This window comes from Bombus flavifrons, chromosome 15 (assembly GCF_040668555.2).
Source record: "Bombus flavifrons isolate JBK064 chromosome 15, iyBomFlav1_principal, whole genome shotgun sequence".
Lineage (NCBI taxonomy): Eukaryota > Metazoa > Arthropoda > Insecta > Hymenoptera > Apidae > Bombus > Bombus flavifrons.
Genome location: NC_138456.1, coordinates 3,814,807 through 3,830,104, shown reverse-complemented (window position 1 = coordinate 3,830,104; position 15,298 = coordinate 3,814,807). Strand labels below are relative to the sequence as shown.

The window sequence follows — 15,298 nt, the reverse complement described above, 5'->3', positions numbered from 1 at the left end:
AGAAAGAGATGGACAGTGGAACCCCGACGGTGTAAGGGCTTTGCGCAGTTATAAATGCGGTTTTGTATCTAGCTTTACAGGACAAAGTAATGGGCTTAGATAATCCTGATTTAATAAATCGAACAGTTGCGGAGGGAGCGTTTACAACGCGTGACTAACGCGTTCAAAAACAAGATGAATGACGCGCCACGTCGAAGTGCCGCCGCCTGCTCGCATTTACATTTCGCCACTGTATCTCCGAAGCGGGAGGACAAAAAAAATTGCCCGGAAAATGCGAATCCAAAATTGCGTGGGATTTGTCGAAATGGCTAGTCGCTGATTTCACTTCTTTTTCTTCTTTTTTCTTTTTTTGTTCTTTTTTGGGGCTGAATCTTAGGGTAAGTAGGGAGAATACGATGGTTTTCTGTTGATGGGGTAAATAAGTTTGGATTAGCTGAGAATATTCTGACAATTTAACCAAAAATATTTCTTATTTAATATACACGTTGAGGGAATATTTCATGCCATACAGCGTAATGATATTAATTTAGAGAAAGATAGTAAAACCTACATATTTCACGAGAATTATGAGAGTAAAACGTTTCGATTTATTGCTAGTGAAAATAGGCTATTTCAAGAATTTGTTGATTCAAATATCCTTGCTTATTTATGTTATTTTCACATCCTTGATAATACGTTTTACAGTATTCTGTTATCGGTTGATCTTTTTTACGTTAAGGTTTTAGATTTAAGTAAAAGAAATCTTTAGATAAGGCGTACCATTTTTTAATCCCTTTAAAGATCCATTCCTTGCAAGAAGATATTTCTTTTAAATATCGTATATTTTTTTTATAATTTTCTTATTTCCTTCTTGTAAATGGAGATAAAACGATAATTGCTGTAATAACGTAACTGGACCTTCAACGCGTGATGTGATATTTTGACGAACGTGGCCGTGTTCCATTGGCTGTTCTAACATTAACGTTCAATTTGAGGGCAATGTAAACTGCAGAGAGATTTTAATGGCTTATTATCGGTTACTTGCGTCACGTTTTGGCCCCATTACGGTCTATTAAATTAGAGGTAATTCCTGGTTAAACAGTACGCCGCCATAATGTTAGCCGAAAATCAATTCTTACACCCTGTTGGGACAATTTTCGCTCTGTTTAAGAACAATGCATCGGTAACCCAAATTATTTCATAGTCATCGAATCTTTACATACCAAGTCACATAACATTTTTTAGAAATTTACAAACTACACGTACACGTATACTAACGCGGGAGCTGATTGGAGTAAAAACAGAATATTTAAGAATATTTTACCCTATTACTATTATTATTGTTATTAGTGTTTATTATTAATATTATTGTATTGTCATTATTAATAATAGTCACTTACGGTAAATCTATTTTTTATTTTATTTTTCTCGTTTTAAGGAAATAAAAAGGATTGTACTAAAATTTTTAATAAATCTCCCTAATATTTTTTCTCCTTATTTCTTAATTCTAATCTAAGATTCTTAATTCTATTGCATTAGTACTATTATTGTCATTCTATTGTGCTATTCTACTCTTTTATTCTATAACTCTATCTTGCGAAAGGAATAGAAAATACAAAAAAAATATCAATTTCAGATATACGACATAAACAGATACAATTACATAAGAAGTACAATTATGCTGTATAGAAACGTGAATTTTAGAAAACTGAATGAAACTAAACTAAATTAGAATTCAATAAAATTCACCGCACAAACCGACATAAAATTTCTAAGATTCGCCTTCCCAACAAAAGTATCGTTCTCTGTTCACAAACCAAACATATCTATCCTTCGCGAATACTTTCACAGAAATATCCGTTAATAAAGATATGTATACAGGGCGACGATGATAAAATTCAAAAAATCTGTTGCCGAACGATAAACTGGAATCTTCGAAACGGTACAATGATCGAGCAAACGTGAAATGAAAATCGAGTTTCCGGATGGGAGATAGGATTTTCAATCGGAGCAGTTGGCAACGGCCAAAAGTCGGTTTCTTCGCGGGCTCGTAATAAAAATTTATCCTTTGCCATCCCGGTTCCCGCTTATCTTTTTTATTCCGCTCCCTTCGCTTTTATCGGCGGTGATAAAACGTTCGATCGATGAGCCGATCAACATATCGCGATCGGAAATCGCACGGACGAATTATTAAGTAAGGACGTCTAGAAACGTTTCTTATCGCCGAGCGAACTGTTTCATCGTTTCTTATTTGGTTATCATACAGGGTGAGTCGATGGAGATTACCACCGAAAATAATTCGCTATCCATTGACTGCATCAAAAAATGTATGAAATAAAATTTTCTATATTCGAGACAACTCAACGGATGAATATATTCTGACTAATTGATGCGTAGCATTTTCCGAGCTATCAGCGTGACCTTGAGCTTTTTAAACAGCGTCACATATCGTTTCCGTCGTAGCCGTAAAAAATACGAATCCAACGACATACAATAAACCCCTCAGTCAACCTTGAATCTCAAAATGAAACAAAAATTTGTAGGAGGCTTGTTACGGCCTTAGAACTCGTGCAGAAATTGCTGGGCGCGAGATGCAGCCACTCTTTGCAAATCTCCGTATACGCGTGAACCGAAGCTCTGCCATTAGCTTAGCTCGATAGAGCAAAGCTATGACCAAGGCGCACTGTGGACGAGCGACTATTGTCCACGCGATATCGCTACGATCACACACGTCTGTACTCTTTGTTCTTAGCTGTAAAAACACACAAAGATGTATAATCGTAGCGATATCGCGCGGACGACAGTGTCCGCATCGGACCCGAGTATTATCTGTGTGAACAGTAGCACGCGAATTAAGAACGATCCACCTGTACTGAAAAAAGCCTGTTCAGAGGTTGAAGGCGACTCAAGGTGGTCCCTTCGTACATCTATAAAGCTGGAAATACGCGGCAGGAGTCCCGTGTCCCCGCAACAATGTATTTAATTAACGTAACGGGCGCCAGGGGAGCGGCGGGACTCGAGCGTAGCGATTGCACCCACAAACCACCCTCTATCCATAGCGGCGAGCGCCGCGTGACCCCAACTAAACTCCACCCCCGTGGCGGCCCCTCTTTCCTCACCAATCCGCAGGCTTGTTCAATGGCCGCCAAGTCGAGAGCTTAAATTAAAGATATAAGCGTGGCGTCGCTTGGCTTGGTGGTGGTGGTGGTGGTGGTGGTAGTGGTAGTGGCGGTGATGGTGGTGTGCAACGCGCAGCACTTGCCGTGTAGGCGGTAAACGAATTAAAAAGTAAACGGCCAGCCGTAAAAGTTAATAGCTGTTCGGATGAAAATTAAAACACTCGAGGAATTAAGATAACGGAGAGAAAGGAAGCCAGACAATCTGGGCGAGATTGACTGCAGCCCGAGAGCTGGAACCTGGCACGAGCGTAAAACGTCAATCCCTCTCTTTAAATAGGAACATCCCACCCGTAAGCGCACCTCTTTCTTTTTCTTCGAACCCTTCGCGAGGCTGCACGGTGTGACGTGCAGGATAGACAAAGATAGGAATAACCTTGTTAAAAATAACGTTGTTCGATTTTGATCTCATTACTCGATGATATCATCGGTATGGAAGTAATACAAATGTAAACGATAACTTGCGGGAAAATCGACAGAACATTAGTAGAAATCGTTTCTACATCGAAAAAGTCTAATCGCTTAAAAATTACCAAGCTCATTACTATACGTTCTTGTCTGTTAATTCCTGTTAAATAATAATTGTTACACCGTAAATGTGAAGAATTTGAGCAAAGATACGTATGATTCTAATTTCCAATTTGAAAATTTCTTTCTTCCTTTCAACAGCGATTTAAAAAAAAAAGAAACGGTTCGAACGATTCTGCAAGTTTTTATTCCGTGTCAGAAAGGTACTGCATCGCATCGCTATAGGATTTTGTCCTGCTAAAAACTGCTATGCTAGATGTTCTTCATTTTTTAACGAGATCCATTCGTAATCATCATTTGTTTGAGAAGTGGATTTCTAACCATATTTATCTCAAAAAAGGTTTTAAAAGTTACAGGAAAACTCTGTCATTCGTTAAACGCTAGCACAATGTCCGATGAAACGTTGGATAAGTGCTGTTATTAAGACGCTATTTATTTAAACGTCACCATGTGCGGTTAGACGAGAAAAGAAATATTTAAGACTGATATTTCGACTGACCCAGGAATCAGAGGAGATACTATCAAAGATTTGATAAGCAGACTTTTACCTACGTCGGGTTTCCTGATATCGAGCTTTAGGGAAACTGCACATTACAAGCATTTTTTTATCTTTGTACCGAATAATCGTTCAAATGCCGCACTGTGGGATGGCTGGGTTGATTTGCAGGGAATGGAAGGTGTTGTTGCATGTTGATAGAAAGGAGGATTTTTAGAAAAGGGGAGTCTTCTGGGTTTCTCAGGGTTTTGAACAATAGTAGATTCGCAGATGATTGCGCTTAACACTGTCGCAAAGGACGCAATTCTGAGGAACCTCAGAGCCCTGAAGGAGGCAGCTGCAATGCTGGCGAAACGTCATGAAGAATTTCCTTCTGGACACGGCTTACGCGCAAAATCCTCGAACAGTGTGACAATCCAGGCCGTGAGAACCTTAAGATGAAACCTCTCAGTTGGTAGATGGCTGTTTTCAGAAGATGGATAGAGTTTGAAATCTTCAGTCTTTCGAAACCTACGTTTGATGATGGTGAGTGTTAGAGAATGTTGATGGATCGACAAATTTTTTAATTGGAAATCTTTTAGTTCTTTTTCGATGTTTTTGGATTGTATCGATAGATCATGGTTTTTTAGGAGGTTGATAAGGTTCAAAAGTATATCTTCCGAAGGTATAAGAGGTGAAGAATATCGATGGAAAGTTGGATTCCTGGTTGATAGGTTTCTTTTTTGGTTTTCTGTGAGTCTTGACGAATAGTAGCGGTGAATAATATTCGTAGATGGTATACTCGTCACGGTTAAACAGTAGTTACAATTTGCTGTTTAAATTGGAATTTAGTAATTGCAATAAATTGCAGTAATAAAATTAAGAAATAAAACAGTCGTTTCGTTACAACTTAATTCTGTGTTGTAACAGCCACGCATACTCTGTATTTGACGAGTATACTCGTTGTCGCTTACTTTTTGCCACACATCTTAGGTACACGCTTTTCAAACAGATCACACTGATAGAAATTCTCACTTGGTACTAGTATGTTTGCAAGATTATGTTTGGAAGTGAAAGATACCAGAGAATATTTGTGGAAAAGAAGATATTCAGGTCGAACGTGTGCGTTCCTTTAGACTAAGAGTTGGCTTCACAGAAGCAAAGGTTTAATTACGAAAATGTGAACATATGCTATCTACCTATATCGCGGAAGGATTAGATGTATTAAAAGAAATCAAAGTTGCAAATTTAATAATTATAGCACGTTGTTAATTAACTTAAGGGAGAAGAAGAAGAAAGACAGAAAAAATCGTTTCAATGCAACAGAGTCAAGTTTCCAACGAAAGGGTTCGTTTGTGATTCCAGGTATGGTTCCAGAACAGGAGGACAAAATGGCGGAAAAAGCACGCGGCTGAGATGGCGACTGCGAAGAGGAGGCAAGAAGAGGTCGAGGGCGTCGTCGCCGAGGGTGAGGATGGTTGCAGCGACGCGGAGGCTGAGGGAAACAGCGAGACTGCAGCGAAGAGGCTGAGAAGGGAACTCGAGCAACAATACAGGCATTAAAACACGCGAATAAAGAAACGAAATAAAAGAAGGAATCGAAGGACTAGATTTACTAGGTAGATTCGTAAGAGGATGTGAAAGAGTACGTGGCAAAGAGAACTTTAGAAAAGGAACATCAAGACACACCGATCGTTAAACATTCCCCTTTTCTTTATTTCTCATTTTTTCAACGTTCTTCACATTGTCAAAAGAAGCTTTAAGGGAAGTTGACTTCACGAAACATCGAACGAAGATTTTCAACGGGTCCGATAATAATTCTAGCGTTAAAATGTTCTACCAATTGACCTAAAATAATTCAAAGAGTAAGTTGCTCCAAAAAATTATGGTTTCTTTCTTTAAAATTATGGTTTAAAATTGCTAGAAAATTGCTATAATAAGAAACGTCCACGTGGTTGTTCTATGGAAAAGGAAAAAAGAAAATGCCTCGAAGCGTTCGTTTCAATGTGTTAAATAGAAAAGAAGAAAATTTGTTAAAATGTCGATATAAACGTGACGCCACCAAGACTGACGAGTTGAAGAAAAATGACTATCCATACGATGATCGAAGAACTTGTCAATTTATGTGAAAAAGAAGATATTCGAAGGCTGACTTCATCTAACTTATAATATTGTGCCGTTAAAACGTGTTAACTTGTACAGAAGCGTTCGAGGAGGATGTATACGACTTTCTATATAGATATGAATTTATTATATAATTGATGTTATCAATTAATGTAATTATTATTAAAGAACCAAAGATCGACGCGTATTAGTTAGAAAGAATAATTCGACTAATTAATTTTTATACAAAAGGGAAGAATTGACGTAAATAGTTGAAAAATAAATTCAACTAAATGCCTGGTGGTTGTATTCGAGTAAGAAGGATCGATACGTCGAATTTTCGCAAGATAATGAGTTTTAGTGGCACAATTTGCGAGATTGCTATTTTCACAAATCCATTTATCTAAATGTTTTAAGTTAACGAACCGCTGAGAAGTATAAAAACGTATTCCTCTTTCTTTCCGACAAATCTCACCGACGAGTTTTTAACGTTTATAGAGCTCTATCGTCGTTTGTATATATTTGTATCAAGATAAAATTATACTGTAACGAAAGGATCGTGCCGTCTGGACGTACGTTGCAAGAAATACACGCAAAATTATTATATTATAACTGAATGACAGTAATTTATACGTATGCGATTATTTGCAGGATCTTCAGATTAGAATAAATATTTTATGGATATCGAGGGGTAAATTTCTTTTATGGCAATCGACAAGGAATTTTTAAGGCAAGAAAAAGAAGAAGTCTCTTTGTGGTGAGGCACAATCATGTTATCGACAAATCAAACTTTGTATGTTTATCGTGTAGATCGAAAATAAACACGGTTGTTGTTATATAGTTTAATTAGTCGAGAATTAGTAATAGATCTCGGCGGCTGAATCTAGTCATGTCTATGTTAAAATTGTCATTTCTACGATAACGATTAAGTTACAACGATTGTAGGAAATTTTAGTCAGGGTAATAACGAAATCGCGATTTTCGAAAACAATAATGGACAGTTTGAAAATTGGAGAATTTGAAAAATCTGCATATACATATTGGAACTCGAGAATTTCCAAAAGTTTCGAATTTCAAGAAGTTCAGTGTTTGTAAATTTAGAAACTGAACAGTTGAAAGATTTAAGAATTGAAGAAATTCTACGAATTTAAGATACACGTTTAAGGATATAAAAGTTGGACATTTTAGGGATTACAAATTTGGGAATTTGAACAAATTTTAGAAATTTCAAGTCAAAAGATTTCAGATATCTGGCTATAAAAATCTGTATATTTATAAATACGTACTCTACAAAATTATAAATCTTGTATCACGCTAAAAGCAATTTAAGCCACTTTTTCTGAATCTTGCCTTAAAATTAGAGCGTTTCCAGCTAAAGAGAAATTATGGTTCCACTACGTCGATCAATCCTGCAAGTAATTAACTATAATAATAAAAGAAACGCCGGTAAGCTCGTATTCAGTTAAACAGCACGTGTATAGTAAATGTATGCTGAGTATCAGACAAGCCATTAACACCACCACTATGAGTATAAATATATAAATATTCAAATAAATTAAACGCGAATGTGAAACGAACGAGAATAAAGATTCAAAGGAAAAGAAATATGCGTAAGAGGTAAATGAATCGAACGATTCCCCTTAAGAATTCTCTATTTACGTCCCAGTGAACTATGCCAATGAACGAATAAGCGAATTCAAATGAATTTTGTATATTCTGTAGATACGATAAACGTGAATGTGATATTTAACGTATTTAATAAGAATCTGACGTATAGGTATACATATGGGACGACTTTCGGGCGCATAGCTGATATTTTTAAACGTATTTGAGTCATTTTATAAATTAGCAAAATTCCATTAATAGTAGAAATCATATAACAACTATCTTCTATTTTCTTTTTCCCGTTTGTTACAAGTCGAAAAAATAGAAACCATACGATTGCCAGATCACGTAGAAACTCCTCTGCTTCTAAAGAACAGACAAAAATTAGTAAAATTCGTTAAAATAAAAAGAAAAACTCGAGAATCAGGACGTTCGATGTTACAACTACAAATGTGTAGATTTCAGATTTCCAAAGTTTCGAAATTTGTAGATTCGAAAATCCACAGATTTCCTGATCTGAATATTTTCGAATTTACAAATTTCAGAATTTGAAAATCCAGCAGTTTGAATCCATCGGATTAAGAATTCTCTTAAGAATTCCATAATTTGGTATTACAAAAACTGTAGGCATCCTGATCGCCCGTTATATCCGTACTCGAAATGATCAAACTACTGAAAAAAATTCATGCGATCGCCCGAAACTCGTCCAACGAGTAAATAGGTGTTCCCCAATTAAACTCGAAGGAGGCAAAAAGCGAAAAAAAAAAAAAAATAGGATCGTAGACGTACACGTATACATAATGTGTAATCGCAGGAAGCGTGCGACTAAAGGCAAAGTATTGGTTACCAACGAAGAACCGGAAGTCACGCTAAGACCTTCCTGATACCCGAATTAACGCGTATTCTGAATACTTTCGGTGTATCCGATATTCGTGCGATGAGAATCGATTTTTAATTGTAAAGTCGTGGCTGGTCAACGAGTTTCGAAATGGAATAATAAGAAATGTAACGATGGAAAAAAGGGTCGAGTGTACTAGCGTACCAGTTACTCGAGCGTTCAACGTGTTATTGTACAGTATTTAGATAAATTGCTAAGCGCGAACGAGGTAGAGACAATCTGTATAAAGTATTGTATAAATTATACATACGTGTTATCTATCGCTTGTGTATTATATCTCCAATTTAATAAATGGAACACGTATTACGGTAATTATAAAAACCACCCTGTGTAAGTCTTTTATCCCTCACGTTTTGCAACATTCGAAATATTTGTATTTATTTCAAATTAAATTACCTGCATTGCGCACAGTTCTTTCCTCGATCATGTTAACTTTTATTTATTTTTTATACTTCATTATTTATGGAAGAAATCTTCTGGGAACTCTTCGAGAAGAAATAGGTAAGTGCCAGCAAGATTGTAATGTATGAAATGTTTGATTTTTAATGATTCGTATCTCATTGAATTCTAAGTGGAAAGAGAAATACTTAATTGTACGATGAAATACGATAACTAAGAAAGAATTATGCAATGTAAAAATATTTATTAAGAAAAAAGAGATGCAAGAAACGGATATACGGATATTTAAATTAAAGATTTGAGAATTGAAAGATCTGGAAGTTTGAACATATTTTAGACTCGATAATTCTCGGCTTTGAGAATTCGAGAAGATGAGAACTTAAAGATTTGATCATTTGAAATTTTAAGTTGTATTTAATAAAACAAGTTCAATTTAGAGAAACATTCCGCACCCATATCGATCGAGAATGTGAATCCTTAAACTAAAACAAATGAAAATTTCATCGTGAAATGACTTAATTAATGTTCTGATGCTTTAACAGATAGTATACGCGTTTTTAATTAATCTTTCTCGAAAATCAATAGAGAGCGTATGGGTAGGTAAATTGAAGACGAAAATCACCAAGACCATCAGGAGCATTGATAGCGACATGCAAGGGGTCGTAATGAACGATGTACGAGTGTGTTGCAGGAAACGCATCAATCATAAAGCAAGACACCTGAATGACGTAATTTTTAACACATTGACCGCCGATTAAGTCCAACTGACTTCTACTACCAACACTAATTGAAAAGGAAATTATTCCTTTAAGATGTTCGCATTTATAAAAATTCTAGTAGAAATTTATTCATTCAAATTCCATTAGGACATTAAAATATTACAAGATTTCTTTAAGGGACGCATTAACGGTTTTAAATATTTCACTTCAGTAGAAAAATTGAAGTATTTTTCCTTTTGGATATAGAATCTAATTATTATTGATATAATAACAAATATTTCCAAAATACTTGAAACAATCGCTTAAAGATATCTAAAAGGTATCTGAAAGATAAAAATAACAACGAAATAATTCTCAAAACACTGTCTATACAAATATGTAAAAAATAGTAATAATTCCCAAATATAACAATAATTCTTAGAACACTATCTAAACAACTATCTCTATACAAATACTTCAAAAAGAAAGATGATAATAATCCACGATATAGATAATAATAATAATTCCCAAGACACTATCCAACCAGCTACGTACATCTGCCAAAAACTAGCAAAACTCTTTTTCGTTGTATATAGTTTCCCTTGTCCCTTAACAGCCAGCGAGCCAACAAACAACAGCTTTGGACGTACATACGCCGTTTGGTCCGACCGGAAGTTCCACGAAACTAGGAAAAAGCGCGGGTTGGAAGCGTTTTCGTAACCGGTATCGATTTCGAATACGAATAGCCGGGTGATTAATGTTACGGGAGTTCTCGTGAGTCATAAAGTTAGCGTTTCACAGCTAGGCGAAAGAGGAAGAAGAAAGAGGTGGTCCTTACAACCTCTTTCCCACCCACCTCGAGAAAACGAGAACCGACAAGAGTAGAGAAAGGCGGTAGCAGACATTGGCAGTGTAAATTTATCGTGGTGTTAAGCCGTTAATATTTGCGCTCGCCGGCATTAAATCAATGAAAAATATTCTAATTGGAATATGAAAAAAGTTGGCACGCTGTGACAGAGGGTGCCGATGCCAATTGGAAATAAAGAGGGGGGCAGGGGGGCGAGGTGAAAAAAGGAGAAAAGTCGGTGTCCCTCACCCCACCCACTCACTTGACTCGCAGCATGCCGCAGCACCCCTCGTGTTACAGAATAGAATATAAATTGTCTTAACGAGAGGCGTGCAAAGAAAAATGGCGAAAAGTTTTTCCTTATCCGACTGTGAGAAGGAGAAGGGCTCGTTCGCAAACCTGTATTGACCTATAGATTCTACGACTGCTCCCCCGGCCACAAAGCAAGTTTACTAATTTCGCGAATCGCCCGTTCGTTTGCCAACGTACATTAACGTCACGTAATATCGCCGCGCCAAGAATGGGCGGAAATTGCAGATAGTGCGCTGTACATACTGTGTTGCTAATTGCGTTACATATATGGTTTATTGTATGTGGCGGAGTTTGAGATTTTCGAATGGTCGCACAGGGCGTAGATTCTCAAAGTGTGGCTCGAACGCACTGGTGAATTGATTTTAGGTGAAAATCTAGGCTAAGTAACTGTAACACAAAACAAGAACATACATTGTAAATACATGAACAAGCGAATGTGCAAATCCTCTTTATGGCCGGGAGGATGAAAAATAAAAAAAAAAATGAATTAAATAAACTTAAAGATAATAGTATCGTTAACTTACAGCTGTGATGCTGTACTATACTAACTGCAATAACGTCTTTTAAATGACTAAAGTTTAGAAGATCTAACTTTATTTTGTATTATACGTTCTCCACGATAGAGGCCGGTACGATGAGATTGAATTAAATGAAAAATTCCAAAATTAAGTGATCTAATCCTAAAGTATTATGATCCCCAATGATGAACAGAGTCAAGAGTTAGAAAATTACCAAATTTTGATGTTAAAGAATTCAAAAGTTGCAAAATTTAGATAAAGAGTCGGAAATCTCGGGTATTAGGGGATGACGATTCGGTAGGACGACACGTAGGATTTCGAAGAACGCGGCACGCGTGAAGTTAAAACCCATCCCTGCCCGTGACTCGACGATTTCCAATAGCGATCGACCGATCGCGATCCGAACCGCCAATAATTTCTCTTCTAGCCGACCGGCTGACACGAAATCCCAGGTTTTACTTCGAATACCGCATTGATTAACTTATCTAATCTAATTTAAATGCGAACGTAGGGTGAAGTGGGAGGCCACGGGAGGGCATAGGAGGCGGTGAGTGAGGAACACCGACAAGAGGAAACCAGAGGCGGGAACGAAGGGTGAAGAGGGTGGCTGTCTAGCTACCACTTTTCGTTCCGAGGACTGCAGGGGATGAACCCTTGTGGTGTAACCATGTGATACTACACACAAAGAGAGATAGACAGAGACAGATACAGAGACGAAGAGTGGGAACATTAAGCGCGATAGTGAGGCGCCTGGGCAAGGAACGAGACAAAGAGAAAAATGGGGATTCGAGAGAATGTAAGGGTGGAGTGTTCGAATCCGAGGCGAGAGTGAACGAGAAAAGGAAGACACGTGGAATGTGTGTGTACAGGTTACTTCAGAGTCAGGGGTCGATTAAGCAAAAGTTATTAGAGACGACAAAGTGGGGACGATAAAGAATAGATGTATTTTTTGTGTAGATAATAAGGCTATATAAGGGAAATTGAGTTTTAAAGTATGTACAGCTCTGATCGTAAGAGTTAGAATATTTAGAGATATTATATTAGAGTACCTTCTAATCTTATACACAATGTGGTACATAGTTGTATCTGGATTACATACATAGTACTCAAATTATCAGTAAAATAAAATATATTTGATCACAAATCTCTTACATACTTTTGAAGAACAAGAGAGACTAAAATACAAGAACATCATTTTCATTCATTTAGTGCAAAATATTATATAAAATATATACAATTAATGAATCACACATGTGCAACTTATAAGATAAAAAGGATCTATATATAAAAATATGAAATTTATATTATATATAATATTGCTTAATATTTAATACCCGAGTCTCTCTCAGGTTACACAACATAAAAAGGTTAAACAAAAAATTGTCCTCTTATCATCCCCTACTACTTTCTTCTCGATTAGTCCACAATTCTGAAATAGCCTGTACACTAAGAGGGTGAGAAAAGGGAGGAAGACATCAGAAAAGGAAAGGGTAGGGGGTGGTAGAGAGCGGTTGCACGAGATAATGAGAGAACCGAGGGTGAAACAAAATGAAGCGATCTAGTATGGGCGGGTCGTAGGAGCAGTAATACGAACAGGGTGTACCGTGTTGAGTAAGGCGAGTTAGGGCATACAAACCGCTGTGTAACGTATCAAATCGAGTGCTGAATCCCGGATTAAATCGGCGCTCGGGAACGAAACACGGTGGGGTGAAAAGTGGGAGTGGTGGAGGGATCGGCGAACGACATCCGTGGAACGCCGGCGAAGACGAGGAAATCCACGTAGGTACAATTTTGACTAACGCTAACGTTCGCGTGAATGGGAGACACGAACGGGCCCGAGGACCGTTCCCGTTTAATTTTATTCGCTGTAAACGCCGTCGCGGCGGCGGAGAAACGTTCAACACAAGAATATGATACCTTACCAGTGTAGTGTGTTGCGTAAAGAACATGGCTTTTGGGCTTCTTCCTTGGTTCCGTTATTCTTTCTTATGAAACCTTGTATTAACTTCAGTCCAGCCGAATTTATTGTGTTTCAACGTTCATCTGTAAAATATATGATTATTTATAAGTAATTTGTATAGTTAGATTGATTTGTAGTAATAGTATTTGAATATAATTATAGAAGAGAAATCAATAGTGAATTAATTATTTAGAGATAGCATTTAGCTTCTTTTTATAGAGTTAGGAAATTCTAGATATGAGTTACTCTACAAAGATTATTTGCACAAAACTACATATAGCTACGAGTAGTATAATGAAAACAATCATTACTGTACAGTCTAAAATTCGTGTACTATACATATCCGAAAAATAATGCCTAAAATATAGGTTATGTTGTAATATAATTATGATCGACGTGAGAGAAACACTCTAATTATGCTTGTATTGCATGTATTATATGATTCTTGGTATTCTTACCGCAATAATTTGAAAGCGCAATATTTCATTGCTCGTAGAACAACACATGATTGACAGTGCAATAATAACGGCGATTACGACAATATTGAAGCACCGGCTGACTTTGTTACCGAACATAACTGGGGGATTTCCCCTCTGATACTCGGACACCCTAACCGCCCTTAACTTACTGCATTAGTTTCGCAAATTGAAGAATTCTGGCTTTATTTCCACTCCACTCTCCTATTCTCTGCATTCAAGCAGAAACTTATAGTATGAATACTATTGAATACGATATTAGAACACGAATTTTCAATAATCTTTAATAACCGTTGCAACTAACATCGATAAAGATAGATATTATATACTCGTAATAATTAGACTGCAATATTTATGCAGTTTCATATTTTTATGAACATGACTGATCCCAATGCAATTGTATAATAAATAAGCTCAAAATATTTGTTTGAGCTTTCGTAACCTTCAATGGTTGTCAAATGCGTTTTATAACTTTTGTATAACTGCCTACCTTTTCGATACGATATCGAATGACCTGTTTTTGAATGTCCTTGTATCCTTTGACATAATTGACAAGTGATAATTGATTTTCACCTATCTCACTTTCTTCGTAGGTACGTACATACGTGATTCCCTTAAAAAGTGAAAAGAAACGAAGCCTTTGAAAATTAGGAACATTTTGATTGAAGTATACCATTGTCACGCAATGGCGCATCTTTCAAATAAATTTAACACAGATATAGTCTATCATTCACTCTCAAAACAAAAAAAAACGAAGTTATATGTGAGCAGTATTACCAAAACTTACAAAATGAAATAACCTTGTGATCGTTTCTCCAGAAGCATGATAAACATCTGAATTAAATTATGTCTAGATTGTGTTAAAATAACAGGGTACGTTAAGACGGCCCAATAAAAAGAAAAGAACACCATCGGTTTACGACGCCCCCCCCCCCCTCCTCTGTGAATATCGCTTACCATCCTCCCTTCTCTATTTATCATCCGACTACTCATCTGCTGACTTGTTATTAAATTAATCCTTCGTTTAGTCAAATTGATGCATTGATATCATAGAGCACTCATAACTCACGGCACCCTTTCCGCCACGATTAGTACACGCGCGCAACCGTTTTCATGCGCGACCCCTGATTCAAGCGAGAGAGAAGCAAGGGGGACAACTCTACTCTGCAATTCCCTATTTGCGCCGATGCAGACTCCACTATTTATTAACATCATTACTTATCATTTCAACCACTCGTGCATCACGATGACGTTACGCCGAGATAAATGCATTCTATTCGCGAACGCACGGCGCAAGCTTTATTTAATGGTCACCGACTAGATG

The 15,298-nt window shown here is 37.0% G+C and overlaps 1 protein-coding gene across 1 annotated transcript in view; it reads left to right on the top strand.

The window, feature by feature from the left end:
• Positions 1-6,048, top strand: part of HGTX (HGTX homeodomain transcription factor) — a 46,745-nt gene extending 40,697 nt beyond the window's left edge. Inside the window, exon 4 of the mRNA XM_069128718.1 lies at positions 5,524-6,048. Within this exon, the coding sequence (XP_068984819.1) occupies positions 5,524-5,721 (198 nt within the window). The 3' untranslated portion in view covers positions 5,722-6,048. The remainder of the gene's footprint in view (positions 1-5,523) is intronic.
• Positions 6,049-15,298: the final 9,250 nt, after the last annotated feature.